At 52.6% G+C, this 24,627-nt stretch overlaps 1 protein-coding gene across 1 annotated transcript; it reads left to right on the plus strand.

Annotated features, from left to right (window-relative positions):
- Positions 1-11: 11 nt before the first annotated feature.
- Positions 12-15,630, plus strand: DIPK1C (divergent protein kinase domain 1C; the record flags this gene model as incomplete). Its single annotated transcript, XM_021686253.2, has 4 exons — positions 12-158; positions 7,759-8,442; positions 12,450-12,614; positions 15,209-15,630. Coding segments are annotated over 4 exons (1,215 nt in total), but the record flags the coding sequence as incomplete, so codon positions are not given.
- Between the last annotated feature and the right edge of the window lie 8,997 nt (positions 15,631-24,627).

Here is a 24,627-nt window from a genome sequence, read left to right on the forward strand (position 1 = left end):
GCGGGCGGCGCGGGCGGTGCGGGCGGGGCGCGCTGCTGGCCTGCGCGGCGTGGACGGCGGGCTGGGTGCTGGCGGCCGCGCTGCTGCTCCGCGCGCACCCGGGCGTCCTCTCGGAGCGCTGCACCGACGAGAAGAGTCGGCGCATCCTGGCCGCGCTGGTAGGTCCCGCCGCCGCACTGCCCCGCGCCGCGCTCCCCGGGGGCCTGGGGTGGGACACCCTCCGCTGGCCCCGGGAGCTGGGGAGTCGGGCGCGGTCGTGGCACCCGGGGGGCGGGGGTCCAGACACGGTGCGTGGAATGCCCGGTGCGTACGACCCGTCTCTGCCCAGGAGTCTGTGGGTGCGCGGAGGTGCCTCCCTCCTTTCGCCAAAATTGGTCCTTTGTCCCAAGATAGAGTTCCTGCCCAACGGCTCTCCTGCCGCCCCTGAGCCCGCGCTCAGCAAGTTTGCAGGTCTGCGCCGAGTCTCCCGACAGCCCCTCCGTGCCCGCGTCCCGTGTGGGGCGGCCGGGCTCGGGGCCCTGGCGACGGCGCGGCCGGTGTTGGGGCTCGGGGCCGGCGGGGACCGCGCCTCTGCTTCTCGGGTGCTCTCGCTCGGCGGCTGTTCTATGATTCCAACCTGGGTGCATCTCGCTGAGCCCAACGCAGACGGCTGGTAGGGCCCCTGACTCCCTGCGCCCCAACGCTGCGGCTCTCGCGGGCGCGGTTTGTGGGACCCCAGGCAGAGTGCGCTCAGGGGAGCGGACCCCCGCAGACCCCTCTCCTGGGGTCAAGACAGCGGTTTCCGAACAGGCGTGGGCCTGAGTGGTCCTAGCTGGGCTGGGCAGGCTGTTGTGAGCACTGGGCCCCAGATGCTCATCCGTTCATTCCAAATGTTGATGGCTCTCAGTCTCTCCGTTTGGTCCGGAAGATTATGGGGGTTAGGAAGACTTGGAAAGAGGTAGGAATCCCCGAAAGGAAAGCCGAAAAGGTGAAGACAGCGGGCAAAAGCGGCCACTTTGGTTTCTTACGCAATTATTCACTTCCTAAAACAGTGATCATCTAGCTGAGCGTTTGCTGTGAAAGATGATCTATTTTCTAAGAAATCTTCAAAAAACGCATGGGAAGTTTACAGTCCAATTGCTTACATATGGGTGGGGTTTTTGAGATTGTAGGTTTTCAAATTTTCATAGCCTAAAAGTTAAAAAAAATTTTTTAAGTGAGATTGGAAAAATTAGAGGACTGAAACATACAAACGCAAATCATATTCCTTAATTGAGTCTGATCATGCATTGATCATAATGCGAGTGAGACCCTCATCAACGATTCCCTCCATCCTGTCTCTCAATCACCTATCTATTATCAATCATCTATGGACTGTTAACACTGAATTCTATCAAGTTTTCTTTAACTTACAAAAACTGATCAACTTTCTCAGGAACCCATATAAAAATTCCTTCTACAAGGCTTATTTCACCTCTGTTTTGGGGGGACTGATTGGCTAATTTTAAGGAACAAAAAGAGGTTTTTTTCCAGGATGGAATACCTGTTTACAAAAATAATACAATAATCTTTTTCATTAAGATAAAAATGCTGTTTTCACTTATTTATCTTTGGTTAAGTGGGAAAAGGACTAATGGACATTATATGGCCTAATATAATTTAGGTAATTGCTAATCATAACTTTCGCAGCATGCCAGCTCATAAATTAAAACCAATTCTGGTTAGAGGTTCTACCAATATATCTCTAATGGCCGCCAGCTGGGCTTGTTTTAGTCTGACATGAAGCTGAAGATGTGGGCTCTGCTTCTGAAGCCTCCCCATCTTGCCTACTGCCCAAAGAACAATTTGAAATACTGCCTTTGTCTGTCTTCCTGAAGTTCATCTGACGTTGTCTCCGCGAACTGATTTTTCAGGAAGCATCATCTGGGCACCCCGTTCGAGGCCATTATTTCTCACCTGTGCTCAGGGCTTGCCTTTCTCTCCCTCTCTCCTTGCCTCGTCCCCTTCTACCTTCTCTGTTCTGAATTTGTGGGTGTCAGCCCAACCCAGCACCCTGGCTCCCTGTGCCCCAGGACACTCTGAACTAGAACGGGGCTTGAACAGCCCCTCGGTCTCCACAACCCAGACTCTGCTGGGCCCTGGCTGCCATGCAGAGCTTGGCATGGTGGCCGCCCAGGACTCAGGCTGAATCGACTCTCTGTCTCTAGGCTCCCAGGCACTTTCAATTCATTCTGCCTGGCTTTTGTCCTTAATAAAAAAACTGGCCGTTATTTTTCTGACTGCTCTCCAGACCCTCATTAGCTTTCCCTCGGAATACCAAGCACAGAAGGAGCGCACTGCCGCTGAGCCAGAGGGAGCCCTCTCCCTCCCTGGCAGAGCCCGGGAGTCCCGCACCCCTGCTGGGGTCCCAGGCTGCCAGTGTGCCAGGTGCCATTGCTGGTCTGCAGAGGAGTCTGCAGACAAAGGTGCAGAGCTCAGGGAGCTGGGAGTCCGGCTTGCCGGCTCCCGCAGGCGGCACCCCTCCTGCCCAGGGAGCTCAGCGCACTTCATGGCCCTGGAAGGGGGGAGAGTTGGAAGAGCCAACTAGAATTGTTCCAAGGAGTTGAGCCCTGGGTCCTCTAGCTTTGGAGGTTTTTGAGTCAGACCGCTGTGCTCCTCTGGACCATGGCTTTTCAGCACATCTCATAATCAAGACATCTGTAAGCCCTCTTCAACCGTTCTGTGAGGTTTCTAGAGCCCTTCTTTTCTAGTGAGCTGTGCCCCGGGCTATCCCAGGCTGCTGAGCGTCACCAAGCCTGGCTCCCCGTTCCAAGGGCAGAGCACTGCACACGGCAGCAGAGGAGGCGTGCTGTGGGTGCCCGCTGTGTTTGCTCTGGGTGGGCCCTGGGCTAAGTAGCTGTCTGCGTATTAGCTCATTTCAGCCCTTCGATAACCTGTGCTGGGGATGTGCTTATACTCTCCTCACTTCAAGGATGGCAACACTGAGCCCCGGGACGGACAGTAACTTATCCTGATTCACACAGTCGTGGCGTCTGGAGACAGTATGCGACCCTGTGCAGTGTGATAGTAGAGACCCCCTGGCAATCGGTGGCTTCCCCAATAACGAAAGCCCTGAGTAACAACTGGGTATGCTTCATCCTTCTGTAGCATATCATTTTCAAGGCATCTCAAAAATATTCCCACGGGCTCTGTTATGCAGAAGGCTTAACTCCCTTTTGGCTCTTTGGCTCTTGATGTGACTTAATCTAGTTGCCTCCAGTAGAGATTGCTTTTTCGTAGGGCGGGCTTAACTTTCTTTGCTGTGGTAGAAACCCATGGTCCCAGTGGGACTACAGCATCCAGAAAGATTTTATAGCAGGGAATGTCTCTGTTTTCCTGAGTGCTCTGGCCGTGTGCGTAATGTGTATCTTCTGAGCCATCCAGGGGTCAAGAGGGGTTGCGCAGTGGACAGGCTAAATGCTCTGAGATTCTGCAATGCACAGCCAGCTGCTCAGGGAAGGAGTTCTATCGTGGGCTCTGTTGCTAACCACGCAGAGACTTCATGCTCCTTAAAAACAAAAACAAATACACAAAAGAAAACCCAGCCTTCAGGCATGACCTCTGAGACCCCATCAGCAGTTTCTCAGACTCAGTGGACAGGTTTTGTTTTTGCCTGAGAACCATGATACGAGCTGGAGAGATTCTAAGCAACAACTGCTAAGACATTCCTACCAGATCTGAGAATTCTGGGAGCGTGCGTTTGTATGGATGCACATAGTCTAGAAACACAAATCCACTGTGAGTTTAAGTAATTAAAAAATGCCCGTCCATGGTAAGGAGACTTTGTTTACTTGGTTGGTTTTTTTTTTTTTTTTTCAATTTATTTTAAAATGTGATACCTGTGGATTTTGTATGTACGCACATTTGGGCACAGAAGCTTACCTGTGTTCATGCCGGCAGCACCCCCTCGTTTTCAGAGAAAAGTGACTTTAAACACTGAGCTCAAGTGAACAAACCACTTTTATTGAGTTAAAACATAGCTACTTCAGTAGGACATACTGCTCATAAAATAATTTCACTATTTCCTCTCACATGATGGCAGTTTTTAATTAGCTCGTAAACTTGTAATTTGTCCTTTAAGTTCACTGGTGTTTAAATGCGAGGTTAATTCTTCTCCGGGTTTAGGAGGCACAGACCTGCCAAAGGATTGTGCAGACTCACTCCAGCACTGGTTGCCAGCAGAGCCCTGGCACGTGAATTTTACGGTCTCTATAAGAGAGTAAGGACCCAAAATGCCAAAAGCACATCATCCTAAAGGATGATGATGAAGAGTAACTCTGTAATAACCACACTGTGCACACCCTGTTCTAGTGTTGACTATCTCTTATGATGAACGAGGTGACGGGGGTACCAGAAGTTAGGTCATAAACCCAAGACCTCCCCTATGGTAGCTGGAGGCCCCCTGGGGTCCTGGGCACCTCGCTCCACTTTCCTGGCCTTTCTGATGCTCGACACTGCAGCCCCCGAAGTTGTCAGCCCTGCAGGAGGCACACTTCTACCCCAATGTGGTAAGCCTCAGGAAAACAGCCCCAAATAATGCTCCCCTCCAAAATTGATAGGCTCTATGCCCAATTCAATGATTATACCATTGTTCAAAATGTCTTGCAACTCCTGTTTGGAATGGCCGTCCAAATTTGCAGGGGCAAAATTGTATAGATTTTAATTTGATTTGAACTAGACTTCATCAATGCAGGATAGTTTTGTAGAAAACACTGTGCTGTGGGGAGTCAGTGGGAGAGAGGATGTGCAAGTGAGTCTGGTGGATTGGGAGCTGGGGGCAGAGGGCGGAGATGAGGCTTTCCAGGGGCAGCCGGGCTGCCTCCCCACCCCCTCCCCACCCGCGGAAGGTTGATCTGGCCCTTGCAGGGTAGAAGCATTTTTGTGTGGTGGAGACATGGCATCTTCTCATAGGACAGCCCGGTCCGTGACACACGGGTGCTTGCACTAACTTTGCTCTCCACCCCCCTGAATTGTATCTGGTTCTCTGAACACACTACTTTGCAACTCTGGCTCTTTGCACAGCTTATTTCCTGCAATGGAACTGCCCCCTTTCTCCTTCTCTGCTAGGCACACTGCAATTAGGCTTTCAAAATTGAGCTCAGGCACATCTCTCCGGGAAGAAGCCTCCCTCTCTACCCCCCACCCCCCCACCCCCCCACCCCCACCACAATGACCGGGGCTGGAGAGGGTGGGAGAGAAGTAGCATTCACTAAGACCATGGGTCCTCTGCACCTGTGACCTTGGTTGACCTTCACAGGTCTCCTGTGACACTGTATCAGCATCCCATGCTATAGACTTGGAAACAAGCCACCAGCCCGTACGAGGCAGAGCCAGGAGGCAAACCCAGTCTGCCACAGAGCCAAGGCAGTGTACCTATCCTGCACAGATCATCCTCTGCTCTCATTTATGAGTTTTGAAGGCAGCCACCTCTGTAATGTGAACAACTGAGCCTGGTACCTGTAGTTGGATAGGGGCTCAGCTCACATGCAGCTGGGTGAGGTCGGGAGAGTGGCATTATTGATTTGAAGGTGGCCATGTGTGGCTGAAGCAGCAAGGCCTTGCCCATGGCCGTTCCCAGTCCCAGAGGAGTGGAGCAGTCTCCTTGGCCCACAGGTGTCTCTCCTGGCCAGTGGCAGGTTCAGCCGCAGAGTGTCTGCCTCCTCCCTTCTCTCCGGCTTCTCCCAGGATTCTGAAGCTCTCAGCTCAGGACTCACCCCCTCCCACCAGACTGGTTCTGTCACCTGCTTTTCTTTTCCTGTTCTGTACTTCATACAGAAGCACTTTTGATTCAATTCTAAATGTGACAACACTCCAAAGATGTTTATGGAATTGAATCAAATAATTTTGGGTATCATACTTAAAGGAATTTTTGGACTTTATAAGGAAATTTATTAAAGAAATGTGAAACTCTGTAAATACCAGATAGCGTAGGGAAAAAACCAGCAACAAGTAAAATGAATGGCCCCTTTTTGCTCCTGGTTGTCTAGAACACTTCACCCTTCCATCCCCAGCTCCCCTCTGAGAATATCCTGAGAGGTCTGGGGCAGCCTGAGTCAGCGGCTGTGACTTACAAGGGGCGAGGTGATATGGAAGGGATTCTAAGCAGAGAGTGAGAGACTCAAAGGGTCCTGATCCTTTCAACACTTGTTTCTTGACCCCAAGCCATGGAATTAAGAGGATGGCATTTTACCAGCGTGTGTTGTGTTAAATTGCAAGATGAGCACAGCATCAAGTGTGTTTAACACAGTTGTGTGGGTGTTTGTTAACACAACGTCATCACGGGTGTCTGTTTTCCAAAGACAAAAAAGCAGCCCAGCTTGGCACCCCCAAGCTCTTGGGGCGGATTCATGACCACATACAGGTCTCCGTCACTTGCATCCTTGTGCTTGGTGGGTGTGACACACTCACCACCCAAGGTTGATATACTAAGATCGAAAGCCCACAAAGGGAAAAATGGCTCCCAGGAGCCTCCTTCAGCAGAAAGCCCCAGACTCCGGTCAGACGGCGTGGCCTGGGTCTTTCAGGCTTTTGTCCAGCTGCTGCCTGAAATGGTCCTGAAAATCCAGATACTTGTTTTAAGAACTGGGAATATTTCTTTTTAATAAGCATTCTGGTAATACGTGCTTTGAACGATTAAACTAGAGTATTTGTAAAGGTCCACCGTCCTTTATCTAACACCTTGGGGCCAGGCATGTTTTTGAAGTCACACTTTTTTGGGCATTAGAAAAATAATATGGATCATATACCTTGTATTTTGCATATGAAGCAGAACCAGTAATCAAACCAATGAATAATTCTGCAGCACAATGTATGGAAATTCACACCAAGTCGAATGCACTCAGACTACAATTAGCCCCACAACTCTTCAGTTGGGGTTTGGTACCACGTGAGGCTCATTGAGTCACAAAAAAGTTGTAGTTTTCAGAGCTTTTGGGATTTTGAAATTGTTCCTATATCCAGGCATTGGAAGTCCATTGTCTGGCTTTGAGCTGCTTGTAATGCAAAGCTGACCAGCATGAAACGACCCGAGGCTCCGAAGAGCCTCCCCTGGCCATCTCTGGAGGGCCAGTTTCTGATGCGCCTGTCTCCAGTCCTGCTGGCATGACCAGCCACGGGGCCTCCTCTGACTCCTCCTTCCGGAGGGTGCCCCTCCGAACCCCTGTCACCCTTGCAGACCTGCTGGCCTTAGACGCGGCACCACTTGGTGTCACAGACAGCGTGCTGAGGAGACTGCTGGGAGGGTGGTCACTGTGGCTGGCCTGGCACCAGGTGACGCTCGCTGGGGACCCCCTTCCGAGATCTGACTCAGCCCTTCTTGGATGGTGGCGTTCAAAGCTCCCCACGGCGACCTGCACGTGTGGCCAGCGTCGAGAACCTCTGGCCCGGACAGCCCTGTCTCTGACAGCTGACGGAATGGTCACCAGTGGGTGAAAGGCTTTTCCCAGCAGCACGTGCCTGGACGGGGGTGCAGTGTGGAGGGGGGACCCGCGTCTCGCCTCCGGTGTCCTGATGCTGAAGACCTGGGCCTGGGTGAATAATGTAATAAATACGAGACACTCGTTCAGCTCTTTCAGTGAATTACCCACTGACCCAAATAGCCTGCGTGGCTCACATTCGTGAGGTTTCTCCCAGCAGCTGATCAAAGCGTCTGCGCGCAGGGCCCCACTGGCCCCTTCCCTGCCCCGCCCAGCGACGGCGCGGCCGCTCCCGCCTTGTGACCCACTGTCCCCTTTCTTGCAGTGCCGGGAGTATGAGGGCGGGGTGCTGGTGGGAGACCTCTGTGAGGACCTGTGCGTCGGGGAGAAGCTGCTGTACCAGCGCTGTCTGTACTTCGAGAGGGGCAAGAAGGTGCTGCAGGCCAACTGGCGCGGCCGGCCCATCATCCTCAAGTCCAAGGAGGAGGCCTTCTCCAGCTTCCAGCCGCTCGTTCTGCTGGAGGACGCGGCCGACGAGGGCGGCCAGGACTTCCCCGAGGCAGAGCTGCTCCTGCTGGTGGCCGGCGAGGTCAAGAACGCCCTGGGCCTGGAGCTGTCGGGCGGCAGCCTGGGGCCACTGTGGCCGGGGAGGCGCGGCCCTCGCTGGCGGGGCCAGCTGGCCAGCCTGTGGTCCCTGCTGCAGCAGGAGGAGTTCGTCCTCTTCAGCCTGCTGCAGGACCTGAGCCGGCACGCCCTGCCCGTGCTGGGCTCCTGCGGCCACTTCTACGCGGTGGAGTACCTGGCCGCCGGCAGCCCCCGCCACCGGGCCCTCTTCCCCCTGGACGGGGCCACGGGGGCCCCCCGGGGCGGCCGGGGCCAGGCCAAGGCCATCAGCGACATGGCGCTCAGCTTCCTGGACATGGTGAGCCATTTCGAGGACGACTTCTCTCACCGCCTCCACCTCTGCGACGTCAAGCCCGAAAACTTTGCCATCAGGAGTGACTTCACGGTGAGTGGCATGGGGAAGGCGTGCGTGTCATGGCGGGCAGGGGGGGCAGAGAATCTAGGAGAGGGTTTCTGAAATGCAAGCTTCCAGCCTGGGCAAGCCGGACCTGCCGGAGCACCTCCTTTGGGGTGTGAATGAGAGAATTTGAGGAACACAGGCCCCGTGCACCTCCCTGGAGGGGGAATGATAACGAAGACACCCACGGCGGGTTTGTCCTCCCTCATGGCTCTTCTGGTTTCTCCAAAGCGGCTGAGCAGCTTCTTAGACCTAATTAGAAAGCCAGTTCTTGCTGAGTGCAGAGAACAATGCTCAGGAGACGAGGAGCCACAGCGGATGACAAAGAAGGGTGGCCTTGGGGGCTTTGGTGCCATAGCTAGTTGGAGGATGCTGTTTTCACACCGCCCATGCTGTGTGATAGTGTCAGGCTTTTCCTGATACTTCCTTCTTGGAGCGGTTCTAGTTAGTCTCCCCTCCGCGGGTGAGACTTCTAGAGGGACAGCTGGAGTTCCGGTGCCTTCTCCAGGGGAAAGCCCTGCCCACGCGGAGGGTGGGCGGGGGACTGTGTCCTGGTCCTCCCCTCCCAGGCTGCAACAAGTCAGCTGGCGAGTGAGGCCAACTTGACTTCAGCCACACCAGGGGGGCTGCTCACTGGGGGTGCTGGCTCATGGCAGAAGGGTGCTCTTCATCCTGGTTAAAAACATAAAGGGACAAAAAGAGGGCTCTCTTACTGCCAGCCAAGGGCTTCCAGGGCAGGTAGCATAGGAATGCCTGCTTAAAACAGCCTGAAACCTAGAAAACTAAATGTGCCCCCCGCGTAAACCCCTTCTCCAATCAAGCCTTTGTCACTGTGAGGAGCACTGTGGCAACTTGCCCAAACTACTTTGTCCTAATGCGTTCCTTGTCCCTGGCTGCCCCAGAGGGATTGATAAGCTGGGGGTGGCTCCAAGTGTGGAAGGGAAAGAGCTGAGAGGTTCCAGAAGGTTCTGGGAGGCTTCTGGAGGGTCTGCACTCTGGGTGGTGAGCTCTGGAGGCGTTCGGCTCCGTCTGCAATATCCTGAGCTCCACGAGACCTCTAGACATGGTCTGAGCTGTGAAGGGGAGGGACACCCCAGAAATCTGCCAGCATATTTTTTGGAGGTGAAATCCTGGCCAAGCTTCCCTAATTCATGAGCAGAAAGTTTATGTAATGGACATGAAGGACCACAGTTGTCTTTCTCAGAGAAGTCCTGGGAAACCAGGCACCCCACGGCCCTGGGAAAGGAGGTGTGGCGCGTCCACTCACACCACTGGCTTTGGCGGTTATGGGGCCAGTGCTCATCTGACACCTGATTCTTCATCCAGCAAGAATTACGTACGGAGTGTCAGCAAGCGGAACCCCACAGGAGCAGTAACACTTGAGGGAATTGCGACGCTGTCTGGGCTGGGTTCCCAGGAAAGGCTGTAGGAAGGGGGCGGAGCTGACCGGTCTTCCCCAGGGAAAGGGAAACCTGGCACGTTGCTGGATTGTGCACTGCACTAGAGTTGTGCCTTCCAGCATCTTGTGCACGATAGGCATGAAATATTTGTTCAATGAAATAATGGGCTGCACTTTTTGACCTAGTCCCAGACTGCGCCCTATGGACTGTGCTGGGGCACACAGGCCCTTGCCTCTGCCTGAGCTCTTCTCCTCTTCTCGGGGGAGAACGGGGAGGGAGGACAGAGGGTCCCCCTTGGCTAACCCTGGCATTACTGACCTCCTTACAGACACTGAGTTTGTTAACTTTACCTATGATTTCACAACTTTAAATGAGACCCAGCAGTATCAGCATCACCAGAGAACTTGTTAGAAATTCTGATTTTCTGCCTTCCCCCCAAGACCTGCTGGGTCCGACACTCTGGACTTGCCGTCATTCCCTCTCTCCGGGGCCCCACTTAGAGGTCCTGAGAATTCCTCTAGCGGTTGCAAAGGAACAACTGGGAAACACCATTGTTTCACACCTCCAAACCATTGCTAGCAAGTGCTCCTTTCGAACAGATGTGTGTCCTATTTGAGAGCCACACTGGTCAGTGGGGAATGAAACAGTTCTCAACCCTTTCTAGTCTGATGCTGGGATGAAGTTTGACGAAGATGCGAGTTACGTCATTCCATTCAGGAAGAGTGTTAGGATTCTCCTGATACAATTAAAGAAGCCGTATGCAGGTCTTTCTGTTGGCTTGGTTGCTGTTCTTATTTTAGGTGTGTGGAGTTAGGCTTACAATAGCTGTAATCTATTCTGCACTATACACTAAAAATTAAAAAATAAATCTGGCTCTCCCTGGGAGACGAGAAGGGAACAATCAGGAACGGGAGCGAGAAGTCACAAGGAGCTGAAAGTGTATGTAGGGGCCCAGGGGAGGCTGGGGAGATTGCCAGAAAGTATAGAAAGGAGGGAGGCCCTCTGGTCCTGATAATAAATTATGAAGACAATAGATTCATGAGCACAGCCTAATATATTTTTAGTGTATTAGCTAGGTTAAATAGCGAAATTAGCTATTTCTTTTGGCTAAATAATGAGACAGGAAAAATTGATTAAAATTGTAATTTCTGTTTGCCGCACCTGAATTAGTAATTAGGCAAAGCTCTTAAGTAGGGAAAAGTTCCCTGTTCTTTATGTTCATTATTCTCCATATATTTTGAAAGAAACTATTTTCCCTCTTCTGTTTTACTTAATCATCCCCCAAGGAAGTTTACTGCCTCTGGGATCACTCCTGAGTGAACAACAAAAACCCAAACCAGGGAATGTAGCTTCCAACACCGCGAGTTGCAGAGGAAATGGACCCCAGCCAGTGAGGCCTTGTTGAGATGCTACCAAAGGCAGAAGGAAGGGCTCGTGTTCAGAGGATGGCCTGTGAAGGCTTGTGAGATGCCACAGACTCCATCAAATTCATCAAGTCTTCCTAGAGCTTTTTTAATACCTTGAAGCTATGAACTGCTTGATTTGGGCAGACTCCAGGTTTTATCAAGTTTGAGATCATCTTTTTTTATTTTTTAAATTCAGGTGGTGGTGGAAAATCTGCATAATGTAGATGTTCTTCCTTTTTTCTGGTTTGAAGCCTATTTGGTTTGAAGCCAAGAAGACAAATCTGAAATTGCAGGGTGTCAATTGTGGGCTCCTGCTGACGGCGACATTTAGTATCTGGTGTTGTTGGATCAGGGTCCATGTGCATCAGCCCTAATGCGAGAGGGTTGATGCTGCCTTTCCCAGCCACACGTCCATCCAAGCATCAGTAGGAAGCCAGTTGACTTGGGTCACAGATATGCCATAAGTAGACAGCGTAGGTCATGCCCACCCAATTTCACCGTCATACCCACAGACCTGCCCTGGGAGTTCGGTTTCTTTGTTGTTGATATTCATGGGGATAAACTATCTGGGTCTCACAGCATTTATAATGCTGGTCCCTAAAAGTCAGAGGCCAAAGTGATACAGCAATGGGAGGGGAATTCATTTATTTTTAAGACATTTCAGAGAAGCTGCTTTTTTTTTTTTTAAGGTTTGTTTATTCATTTGAGAGAGAGAGAGTATGATGGGAAGGGCAGAGGGAGAGAGAATCCTCAAGCAGACTGTGCACTGAGTGTGGAGCCGGACCCAGGGCTCGATCCCGGGACCCCGAGATCACAACCTGACCAAGCGTCGGACCCTTAACTGACCGAGCCACCCAGGCACCCCTCAGAGATCCTACTTTTAAAGCTGAAAAAGTGTTTAAAGTTGAAAAATGATACTTCTAGTTATAGTTCCAAATCCTAGGCTTTCGCCAGTGACAGCAAAGGTCCTTTTTGCAGTGAAAGCCTTGCAATATGGTCAATGCCTGGTGCTTGTGTGAATAAAGCAGGCGCCCCCCCAGCACAGCCTGACTCCTCTTCCCGGCAGGCAGAGTTCTGTGATCCCACCACCAGCAGGCACCGGCACTGCAAACGGGGAACGGAGGTGCCCCGGCTGCCGGGCCGCTGAGCCCCGGTGTCCTCTGATGGCCACGTGCTGTGTTGGTTACAGGTGGTGGCCATCGACGTGGACATGGCCTTTTTTGAACCCAAAATGAGGGAAATTCTCGAGCAGAACTGCACAGGAGATGAAGACTGCAATTTCTTCGACTGTTTCTCAAAGTGTGATTTGCACGTCAACAAGTGTGGAGCAGAAAGAGTTAACAGTAACCTGCAGGTAGGCAGCTGCCCCCGTGGGCGGGGGGACGTCGTTCTCTGGGGCCGCCGCTGCCCTCTGCATGGCGCACCCCCTCATGTGGCCCAGGTCACCCCTTCCATGCCACCTGGGCTCGATGTGCTCAGTGGGGACAGGGACAGCGGGAAGCAGTGTCGTCTGGCCCATGGGGTTGTCGGTCAAATGACCCCATGGGGGTCTCCTGGATGGAGCGGCCAGCAGACCCCATTGCTGGGCTTCCCATCTCCTCCTAATGTATTCCTTTTCTAACTTAAAATTTTACTCAAAAAAAAAAAAAAATCCCTGCCCCAATTGACAGAGCAAAGGAATAGAATTTTTAAAAAAATTTCAGAGCTAGACGTAACGACAGGTAGCTCTCGGGCCGGCAGAAGGTAGCTGGGGTATGCAGGAATGGCACCCGTCAGCCGGGTAGCTCCTATTTCACCCCGGACTAAACTGAATTCCAGAGGGCTCAAGTATTTACCCCCCTCCCCAAAAAATAGGATACTAAATGTACCAGAGAAAAACTGGGAGAGTTTAAAATACTACCCGAGAGTAAGGAAGGCCTTTCTGAGTATGGAACACAGCTCAGAGGCCATAGGAAGAACACGTGACAGATTTCACTATCTTGAAAAAAATCCATATAGTGGAAACAAAACAAAACAAAATCCCCCCAAATACGAGCAAAATTTAACAGTTAAATGAGAAAATGGGCAAACTGTTTGCATAATGCTGGTACAGATCAGGAGAGCAGGGGACAAAGGGGGTCCTCACGCACCAGCTGCTGCCTAAGGCTCAGAGAGTGTCCCCCAGGATTGTCCTTCCCCACTGGAGCTTCTTTGCCGTGGCTACTCCAAGTGCCAGGGGCAGCGTCCAGGGATGGGTCAGTGGGAGCTGGGGCACACGCGAAGCCCAGTCTCCAGCCTCAGTAAGGAACACCGGAAGATTTCCTTCTCCCTCAGGTCCATGGAGGCTTGGTTCCCAGGAGCACGCCTCAATAAATCCCTGCCTGCAAACCTCCCTCTTAGAGTCCGCTCTCCAGGGAGCCAACCAAAGCAAGGGGATGTCCTTACGATATAGAGTATCTGCAAATTAATATGAAAAAGGCCAACAATCTGATGGAAATGTAAACAAAGGATATCAACTTGACGATTCACTGGAAAGGAAGCACAAATAACTTTCACCCTGACTGCTAAGAGCAATGCAAATTAAACCATCAGTTGGCAAAAATGAAAGACAGCACAGATCCTGGTGGAGCAGTGGGGAGACAAGTGTTCTCATCATACATTGCTGTGAGAGTGTATCTCAGGACAACTTTCATGGGGTCCAATGGGCAATAGATACTAAAACAAAAAATGCACATACCTCTAGGCCCAGAAATTTCTAGTCTAGAAATTAAGTCACATGTGCAAAGTGAAAATGACATACATGAAAGATATTTCTTGCAGCATTGTTCATAATAGCAAAAGTTAGTAAAAAGCCTCAATTTCCACCAATAGGGAATAGTTAAATAATCTATGATCTACCCACACATTTGAGGTGCAGCCATGAAAGCAACAGGAAATCCTTGTAAGAATCGACATGGGAGGCTTTCCCTGGTATTTGGTTAAATGGGAATGGAAGCTGAAGAACAGTGTGCAAAAGCCTGCCTTTTGTGCAAAGTGGAAGGGAAAGGAGATGCGTGTACACGTACTCTGTCTAGAAGGACATTCAAGGAAGGGATGGCCTTCCAGAGCCAGGAGCAGAGTGTCTGATGGTCAGGAGCAGCATGGAGACCTAGGACTTACCTGTGGTCTGTCCTTGGGGACATTGAACAATTTTGCACATAGATTATCAATCCAAAACAGAACTAAGGTCATTTGTTTTTAAAAAGAATCCTTGCCCTTGCAGGGAGGGGGAAACAGAAGTTAGTTGCTTATCTTCTACAAAAAGTAGCTTTAAAACACTGAGGCCTCTGTTCAGTGAGCCCAAGACAGTGCAACACAGAAAAGTAAAGCCCATTAATTCCGCAGCTCTGGGAGCAGCCCTCCCGGCAGGAGGGACCTGGGAAAGCTGTGGGAACAGGCCACGCGTTTAGGTGGAGGATTTAAGGAGATGTGCAGATTCAGGGGAGTTTTGCACCCTGTTAGAATTCTAGGCTGCGAGATGGTGGCTTAATTTTTCACTTCTGCTCCTGAAATAAAAGGGTTCAAAGTCCCTTCCAGGACAGTCTTTTCTCCAGGTATCTCAACATGCGATCATGTTTGCCCACGACTTCTCCCCGCACGTCACTGGACCCTTGGGACAACCCTGTCCGGCGGTCATCGCGAGTTACGGTGACCCGCTTATGGCCGAGCAAGTCCTCAGCGACGCGGTGACTCGGCTCAGGGGCCACTCCTTCCGCGGCAGCGGCTGCCCAGCGCTCTCTGCTCCCCTCTGTCTTCAGAGGGTATTCAGTGAGCTGGGCCCTCCCCGTCTGCTCCAGGGCTGGATGCGGGACTCCATTCCTGGTGCTGAGTGGTTCAGGTTTTGGGAGGGAAGGCACCTTTGGGACCGGGGCATCCCTGGCGCTGGGGGTCTGCAGCCCTGCACTAACCGCCCCGTCTGCCGTCCCTCAGGTCATCTGTGACAAGATATTCCGCCACTGGTTCTCCTCGAGTCTCTGGAGCTCGGCCCTATCCTTCCCGCTGCAGCGGCAGTTGCGGGAGGCGGTGCAGGAATGCGCGGACCCCCCGCGCACAGCGCGCAGCCCCCCGAGAGCAGCCCCCGACGTGTTCTGGAAGCTTCGGCACCTCCTCCGAGCCACGCAGAGGGAACTGCAGGAGGCAGAGAAGTAGCCGCCGCTGTGGCCTTGGGCGGGTCCCCTCGGGTTGGGTGTTGTGGGGGAGACATTCCCCTGGGCCAGCGACCGCCCCCGCGGGTGTCCCCACGCTCTTCTGTGGAGCGAGTCGCTAATGCTCTGTGGACTCAGAGCTTTCACTTTTGCAGCCTCTCAGTCAGGAGAAGGCGCAGACCCGAGGAGCCGTTGCTCTGAGGAGCGTGCTGGCGCTCAGGGCAGGAGAGTTGCAGCGGGCCTCCCTGCCCACGTGACCGCCTTTCTGCACACGTGCGTGAGCGTGTGCACATGAGCAAGTGTCGGTGTTTGCATAGGCACACTTGCATGAGTGTGAGTGCGGGCGTGAGTGTGAGTTGTACCGGCGTGTGCATGCCACGTGCGTGTGAGCAGGTGAGTGTGTGAGGCTCTGGGGTAAGGGAAGGTGGTTTCCCCAGCGTGCTTCTGGGTCAGCTTGCCTAGCTGGAATTTGGAATTACATACAATAAAAAAACGAAAGTTGCATCTTCAGAAAACATAATTTGTAAGGAGAGGATGTGTAAGGACAGAAGATGGCAGTTTTCGTTTTGAGGAGCGCATCGACTTTATGGATTGTGTTTTAGGGAGCGCTTAACCGCTTAGCTCAGCGCACCTGCCTTCTTGCCCCGGAGAATTTGAAGCAGCGCGAGTGCTGAGGTGCGGCATTGACTTCGGGCAGGGTCAGAGGCCAGCACCTTCCTGTCCACGAATACAGAGCCCTGGGCAGCACACCCAGGTGGCAGATGCCAACAGCAGAGTCCCAGGGAAGCTCCTTGCGGTCCCTCCCCGGGCAGGCGGACGAAGCCCCGGGGAGCCAGCCAGGTGCCGCTGGGAGGGAACTCGGTTCTACTGCACACCCCGGGGGGCAGCAGGTGCACCACAGGTAACCGGCTGGTCTCCCTAAAGGTAAATCCAGAAAGATGCTAGGAGAGGAAAAGGAAATTATTGATGGCTTACAAATTGAAGAAGACAAAGTGATCTGAAGTTTTTTTCTTTTTTTTAAGTTTTTGTTTATTTATTCATGAGAGACAGAGAGAGAGAGAGGCAGAGGGAGAAGCAGGCTCCCAAGGAGCAGGGAGCCCGATGCGGGACTCAATCCCAGGACTCTGGGATCATGACCTGAGCCGAAGGCAGATGCTTAACCATCTGAGCCACCGAGGCGCCCAGTGATCTGAAGTTTAAAAAAAAAATCACAGATTGACAAATTCTAAGCACCCAGTCCCTTCCCGGTGCAGACAAAGGGGAATTGCGTACTTGTGTTCATTTGGATGCATTTCTTCAGGCCCTGTCCGGGGCCCTCACCTGGGCTCACTCGGACGTCTACAAGGGAGAGAAAATCGAAGGCCCCGCCAGCTCTGGGTTCTGTGACTCCCGAGCACTCCTGTTTGAGTGCCCACGGTCACCTGCAGTCCCACCCTCGCCTGTCACCACGGGCAGAGTTTCCCAAGGGCCCTCTAACCATGTATATGAACGATTCACTCTGCATCTGGAGTCTTGGGCAGGAAGAAAAAGCCACAGCAATCACTTCTGTGGCAGAAGGGACATTGAAACTAGTCTGATGCACAGCCCTTGGACTAGTAGATTCTACAGGAAAAAAGAACTGGCTCTTGTCCACTGAGCAGAGATTCTTGTGTCTCCAGGGCTGTGCTCTGTGCAGTGGTTTTCTGTAGGGGGGTCCCTTGGAGCCCCGTGAACCCGCTGGTCAGCTTCTGTCTGGAGCAAGGTTTCCATGAAATTGGGTGTAAAACGAAGGGCCAGTGAGCGAGGGAGGGGCAGGGCTCTGCAGTCTGTGTCCCTACGACTGTTGGCTTGCAGGGGGAGAGCGGAGGGTCTCCGGCGGGCTGACCCTGGGATTGCAGCCCTTCAGTAGCCTTGGCTCTGAGCCAACTGGCCGGGGGCAAAGCTGGCTCAGGAAAGGGAAAATGTTCCTTTTCATTTAGACCAAAATGGAAGCAAGTGTTTTTGTTTATCATGGAGATAATGCAACGTGTAACTACCCAACACAGTGGTGCTTTTATTGCTGAAAAGGAGCAGTTTTATCCCTTTCCCCTGTGTTTGACCACCCCGTCTCTCTCTCTCTCTCTCTCTCTCTCACACACACACACACACACACATACACACAAAGGAGCACCCCTTTCCCATCCCACCTGGAGAATTCCATGGAACAGCAGAGACTCCTAAACTATCTGTGGTAGTTTTTGTTTTTTTTTTTTTTTTTTTTTTTTTTAAGATTTTATTTATTTATTTGACAGAGAGATAGAGAGAGAGCACAAGTAGGCAGAGAGGCAGGCAGAGGGAGAGGGAGGAGCAGACTCTCCACCGAGCAGGGAGCCCGACATGGGGCTCGATCCCAGGACCCTGGGATCATGACCCGAGCCGAAGGCAGCCGCTTAACCGACTGAGCCACCCAGGTGCCCCGGTAGTTTTTGTTTTTTAAACAATTTCAAACCCTTGCAAAACCATGCTTTAATATAATACAATCAACAAACACTGCTGTCAGCATTTAATATTTTTAATGTGGCAAGTGAGATCGTCTCTTGCTGATCTGATTGAGCAGAGTAGAGAAAACTCTCCCGAGCTGTGTGCTCAGAGGAGGAAGTCCAGCAGGTTCAGGTTCCTCCTTTTTCAGCTTTCCCAAATTAATGCAAGTGGTGCTTCATTTGTCTCTAGTCCCGCATCACAAGCCGGTTTTTACCATGTATCTTGATAAATCATGGTTAAAATTATCTTCTGATCAAGTGATTTCAGATTGTAAGCTGTTGGGTTATAGTTGAGACACGTTGTATCTGCCCAGAAATTGTAGGCGCTACTGAGCATGTGATAAAAACCTGTCAAGAAGGGGTTGGACAGCCCCCTAATGTCACATGGCTACAGACATTTCTAAACCATCCCAGTCCTCATCTCCTCAGAGGGAGGGGAACAAGCAGGTCACAGATGTGCCATCTCCAAGAAGTCCTCCAAGCCTGCCTTGGCACCACGCTCAACACCAGCCTGCCAGCCGCCCATGATGAATGCCCAGGATGTTAAATCATTGGAAGAGCAGCTATTTTTTTTTTAAAGATTTTATTTATTTATTTGAGAGAGAGAGAATGAGAGACAGAGAGCAGGAGAGGGAGGAGGGTCAGAGGGAGAAGCAGACTCCCCGCTGAGCAGGGAGCCCGATGTGGGACTCGATCCCGGGACTCCAGGATCACGACCCGAGCCGAAGGCAGTCGCTCAAGCGACTGAGCCACCCAGGCGCCCTATTTTTTTTTTTTTTAACTTTAATTTGGAAGCTGTTCTTTGAGCAGCTGGGGGTGGGGGAGTTTGGCTGGAATTTTCGGAAGCCAAGGACCCAATAAAGGACCCACGGGCACTCGCATTGTCCCAACTTTCGGACTCTGGAAGCTGTGCAGAAGTCTTCGATCCTGATGTTGACCCCGGCCCTGCGCATGTGTCTTTCCTGGGGAGGGTACTTCATTCTGCCGCAACGTGCCGAGGCCGAGCCTCCGGAGAAATCCTACGGGAGGATGTGAACCGCAGAGCAGACGCCTTTGCTGGGGTCCCCGCTTTGAGTTTCTTGATGGGGCCACCGACACGGTCTGGAGTCCCACGAACTTTGCTTCCTGTCTCTAGGAGACGTCTCTGAGCTTCGGAACATGCCCGCGCTTCCCTCTGCTTCCTCAGGGGTGCGCTGGGCCCGCCTGCCTCTCTTGCCGCTCCTGCAGGTGCCCACATCCCCAGCGTTTGCGCGGCATGAACGCTGGGGTCGGGCCATCTGAAGATTTCTCTGAGTAACACCGTTTACCAGTGTTGTGACATCGGGCAGGGTCGTTCACCGCTCTCTGCCTCAGTTTCCCCATCTGAATGCATTAAAGGTTGGAATCCCTTGTCTCGGGGGTGCCGCGGACTGAATGAGGCCATGCATGGGAGTGTGGGCGCGCCTCCAGGGCTCTGTAACCCCTAGTTATTTTCAGCCACCTGAAGCCACAAGGCGGCTTTGAGGGGGGGCTATAATGCGGCCTGCTTCTCTCCCCACCTTCTCCCTGTCTCCTTCCTCTGCAAAGGCTCCTCCCCCTCTTGGTCTAACTATCTGTGAGCTGTGATGACAGCCTCTAGGTCCTGGTCACACAGGGTTGATCCTAACCCAGGGCTTCTCGGCCAAGGGGGCCTGGGCCCTGCCTCATGTTCATGGGACGCAGAACCTCAGGTGGGCCCAGGGCAGTGACCTGTCCTTTCATAAAGGCCATCAGCAGACGCTGATGCACATCACATGTGTGGAGGCTGGTCGAGAGCTTCTGCTGTGGACTGTGCCCCACCCGGAATTCTTGCGCTGAAACCGAATTCCCTGGGGTGCTGGTGCTGGGAGGCAGGGCCTGTGGGAGATGATTAGGCCATGATGGGGGAGCTCGAGTCATGGGATTAGCGGCCTTATAAGAAGAGATCCCAGAGGCCTAGGCTCCGGGCCCTCCCCTCCCCCCTTCCCCCTCCCCCCTTCTTCCTGTCTGTCCCGTGGGTCTCCCTCGCTCTGCCCTGTGGACACAGTGAGAAGGCAGCCACCGCGAACCCCGAACAGAGCTCCCACCAGGAACCGAACCGGCTGGCCCCTTGATTTTGGACGTTGAGCTCCCACAGGCGTGAGAAACAGATGTGTGTTGTTCCTAAGACACCCAGGCTGGGGCATTTTGTTAGGGTCCCAGCTCTTGTTGCTGCTGAAAGCGTTCTCAGCAGGGCAGGTGTGCCTGCTGGCGAGCCCTCCAGGCCGGCAGCTGAACAAAGCCACGCTGCCGCGGTCGCTGCCTCCCACCCAACCCTGGGCACCCACGGTGCCTCCTGAGCAGGGCCGGCAGCAGCTCGCTTGCGGTCAGCATCACTGGCCGTGAAGAAAAGAGCTAGCTGCTCCCAGTCAATCTGAGCACGACGGGAGGGTTTGCATGCAGGAACGGCTCCCCGCCGCCTGCTTGGCCCCCCAAGAAGACAGCACACGACACACCCAGCTAGCACCCCGGCCACCGCATGTTGGGAGGCTCTGACCCTGCAGAGGCTCCCATGTGTGTACGCTCCTTCTCCCGAAGGGTCTGTTTGCTCTCAATGCCCTGAGCTTGTTAGTGCTTCAAGAGGGCGTTTCAGCCGGGGCTGCAGGCAGGGACCGGGGAGGTGCCAGCCCTCAGCTGTGCTTCAAAACCACAGTGGGGCACTGGGGCTCGGCCCCAGCCTGATTTCTCCGTCCTCTCTTTCCCTGTAATAGAAACAGGAGAGGGGGAATGTGCTGCCGTAGCTGTCTATCAAGCAAGACTCGGGACAAATGAGCAGTTCTGATTTTTAAAATTGATTAACATGAAAAGTACACAGTTGTAGCATTTATGGAGTCATTCTGTGGGAAGAAGCACACTTACTGGAAATTACAACCGCCTTGGCAAGTGCAAGGTGTTTGGTCTGCACAGTTCTGGGTAACAATGAAACAAAACATGTTTAGAGAACTTTCTGGAGAAAAGCACCGTGAGAAACACCCCAGTCTTCCCCTTTATGTTGTTCCAAAACAGCTTGTCATCTGGGTAGGTTTTCACAAGAGTGAATTTTCTCATAGCCCCCTTCAATTATTTTCTCTCTCTAGCCAGCTTCCTTTTATTGCTGTGTGTCAGGACAAGTGAACTGACGGGCTTTTGAATTGAAGTCAGCTGTGCTTATGGAAGGCTCCTGAGCTTGGTTAGGGTTCTGCTTCTCATGCGAGCTGGTTGTATAACTCTAGGAGGCAATTACTGTCTGCCTCCATCTTCTGTCTTGCGAAATGGAATATAAATGTTCTCCAGGGAAATGAATGAGATAAATAGGCTAAAAGAGTCTGGAACTTGGCAGGGGTTAATGCACAGATCAAACGTTTCCTTCTGAAATGCAGGATTTTCATCCACATTAGGCATTTAAATCAGCCCCATCGTGGCCCATGCTGCCGAAGGGAGCTCCCTAAGACGAAGGGGGGCTGGTGGGGTCTGCGGGACGTGGCCCTGTATGGGGCGGGGACCAGAACAGAGAGCAGGGAGGCATTCCAAGATAGGCATCGAAGGCACCTCGACTTATTTGTAACTCCCCAAAGGCAGTTTTTCTCTCATCTTTTCAGTCTACCACTGAAGGAACGCCGTCTCTTGGGTCAAGAACAATGTGCCTGGCCCATAGAAAACACACTGGAAAGTTGAGCAGTTCACAATGAAGATTATGATTACGAGTTCTACACAAGCAGCATGGGCTGTAACTACTATGGGGAGTTGGCCCTAGACCCAGGGCTAAGGGAAGAAGGCTCGGGTCCACACAAAGCAGGGGTAACAGAGGCTGGAGCCGGCAGGTATGATGGTGAAGCCGTGGCGCCAGGGTAGCTCTGTCTGAACAGGATTGCTTGATACCGAAAACCTGGCAACAGTGTTTTTCCCTGAGTTGTCCATGACACCTGCTTCAGGATCCCCTGGAGGCTTCTTCAAAATGCACATTCCAAGGTCTGCAATCAGGGTCTCTGGGGCCAAGGCTGCCCCCTGTCCCCAAGATTTCTGGTGCACCCAAAAGTTTGAGGATAGCCGCTCCCCACATCTGGCGACACCCTTCATTTTATGACCATAATTGTGGAGGCTGTTATCAGGTGGCCCCGGGGGAACTCGGGCGGGGGTTTGACACTGACAGCTAGTCCTTGCTCAAGCGTGCTTCCCTGACCAGCAGGGCATTTGGTTACTTTTTATATAAAAGGTCACCTTTAAATAAAATATGGCTTGTGACCAATCACATCTGCATGATAGGCATGGAGGCCCCACTGCTGGTCTTACAGCTTCTATTCCTGCTATGACTTAATATCGACTGTCACCGCCCCCTGGTTACCAAATTCCCAGCTGGCGGTCCCTGGCATTGCGGCCCTGAGCCTCCAGCTGCCTGGCTTAGCAGAGTGCCATGTGTCCCCATGTAGTTGGGCAGTGGCCCCTCTGACAGATCCTTGCTCCCTCAGTCTGAGTCCAAGGAGAATGCACTAAGCTGGTGACAAGGACATTGGTGTATGATTTAGGGAACAACTCATTGAGTCTCTCCCACTCCACCTTCGGTGCCAAAGCTGGAGGTACCCTGAAGAAATCTCTGGTCTGGGGCAAGCTGAATTCTAGGACGTTTCCTGCGGTCACATTTGCAGTAGCTAGAGAGGGGTTTCCCGCGCATACTTCTGCTCCTCTTCTTATTTGCACGACCACACCTGACGCCTCATATTTCTGAAGATGTTGGAGCTTTGCTCTGGTTTTCCAGTGGCGATGATGAGGGACTTGGAGGCTCTCGTGCCCTCCGGTCTGTGCTTCTGACGGGGGCAGCCCGTGGGAACTCTGGAAGCGTTGCCTGTCTGGAGAGGACCTGGCTGGCCTGGCTGAGATCTGGCCACTGCCTCACCTTCCCTGAAACCAAGTCCTCAAGGTGCCGCCCCCAATCTTCGGGGAGCCTGAGAGCGCAGGCCAGGCTCTGTCCATTGACAGGGCTCCTGAGACTCCAGCTCACCCGCTGGAAGGCAGGCTGTTAATCCCAAACCCTCCATTCTTCAGACTCGCTCAGCACGTCCACCCTCCATTCTTTGCTGCTGTTTTCCTTCTTCTTAATCCCTCTCGCATTTATGCCCCCAGCTCCCCGACATGCCTTTGAAGGCAGGGAGATGAATCTGGGCCATGCCCTGGGGAGCGCACTGAAGAAGTGTTGCATCATTCTGCTGCAAAATCCCCCAGATTAGTGCTGTTGGTCAATGCTTCTACTCACTATACAAACTCTTGCTTAACTTCTTCTCTGGCCACGTTTTTAATGTTGGCATTTTCTCTGAAAATATTGGGCTGAAACACCTGGAGGCCTGGAGCCCCGCATTCTCCAAGCTGCGTGTGGATGTGGGGGGGGCCTCACTTCGGCCGCAGCCTCTCCCAGGCACGGGGCAAGCCGGCACCCTCTCTGTGTGGGGGCACGGGGGTTGTGGGGGGCCTCTGTGTGTGAGGGGCTGCGGCCACCTCGGGGGAGGGGGAATCCCTCAAGCCCAGAGCGTTTCTCACGGAAGGCCAAGGCCACCGCCTGCAGCAACTGAGGGTTTGGATGGGCCTCCAGAGTCTCCCTTTCCTGGGAGCGTCTCGTTCTGAGTGTGTTAATGCGTAGGCTTTCATTCGGGGAAGGCAAACTATGAGGCTTTTAAAAGCAATTCTGATTTATTGTGGTGCTTTAGCCCTCGGTTTGCAGAACTCTATGCACCTGGGACCATGCCTCACACCCACATGGTTTCCTACAACGGTGCCGATTTCTACAACAAGGGTTGAGCAAAAAGAGGCAAAGAGCAAAAGAAATGGAGCTTGTACTTGAAGAGTAAAGTTGATGCGATCCAAGTTTTTTCCCCTGTGGCACAATATACCCAAGATTTACCATTTTAAGTGTGCAATTCAGTAGCATTATGCACATTCACCATGTTGTATGGCCGTCGCCACTATCCAGCTCCAGACCTTTGGTATCATCCCAAACGGACTCTCTGGACCCACTAAACACTCCCTCCCTCCCACAGCCTCTGGCGACCAGCACCGCTTCCTGTCTCTGCGGATCTGCCTATGCTAGGGACCTTGCAGAAGTGGACTCCCACACTTTTGTCTTTTTGTGTCTGGCGTACTTCACTGGGCATAATGGCCTCGAGGTTCATCCATGTTGTAGCGTGTCAGGATTCTCTTTTGATGGCACCATAGTTTTCCACTGTGGGGATGCACCACGACCCCACAGATTTTTGTTTCCAGATTCACTTCACTGGGCTTGGGATTGCAGATCCGAGTTGAAGTTTGATTCCACTGTGGGCCCAGTGCGTGTGAGCTAGGGCAAGTCCCCGAGCCTGCGCTGTCAACCCAGCATAATAATCCCAGCTCGGCGTCGGGCAAGGTGGAAGAACAAGATCACAAATGGTTCTCCCTGCTCCCCTTCCAGAACCCCAAGCTCAGTGCAGGCACGCTTCGTCTTATCGCACTTCGCGGATGGTGCATTTTTTTACAAACTGAAGGTTTGTGGCCACCCCTGCAGCGAGCCAAGCTATTGGTACCATTTTTCCAAAAGCATTTGTTCACTTCCTGTCTCTGTGTCACATTTTGGTAATTCTCTCAATATTTCAAAATTTTTTATTATTATATTTGTTACGGTGACCTGTGACCAGTGCTTACCACCCACTGAAAACTCAGATGATGGTTA

The sequence above is a fragment of the Neomonachus schauinslandi genome, chromosome 14 (assembly GCF_002201575.2).
Source record: "Neomonachus schauinslandi chromosome 14, ASM220157v2, whole genome shotgun sequence".
NCBI classification, from domain to species: Eukaryota; Metazoa; Chordata; class Mammalia; order Carnivora; family Phocidae; genus Neomonachus; species Neomonachus schauinslandi.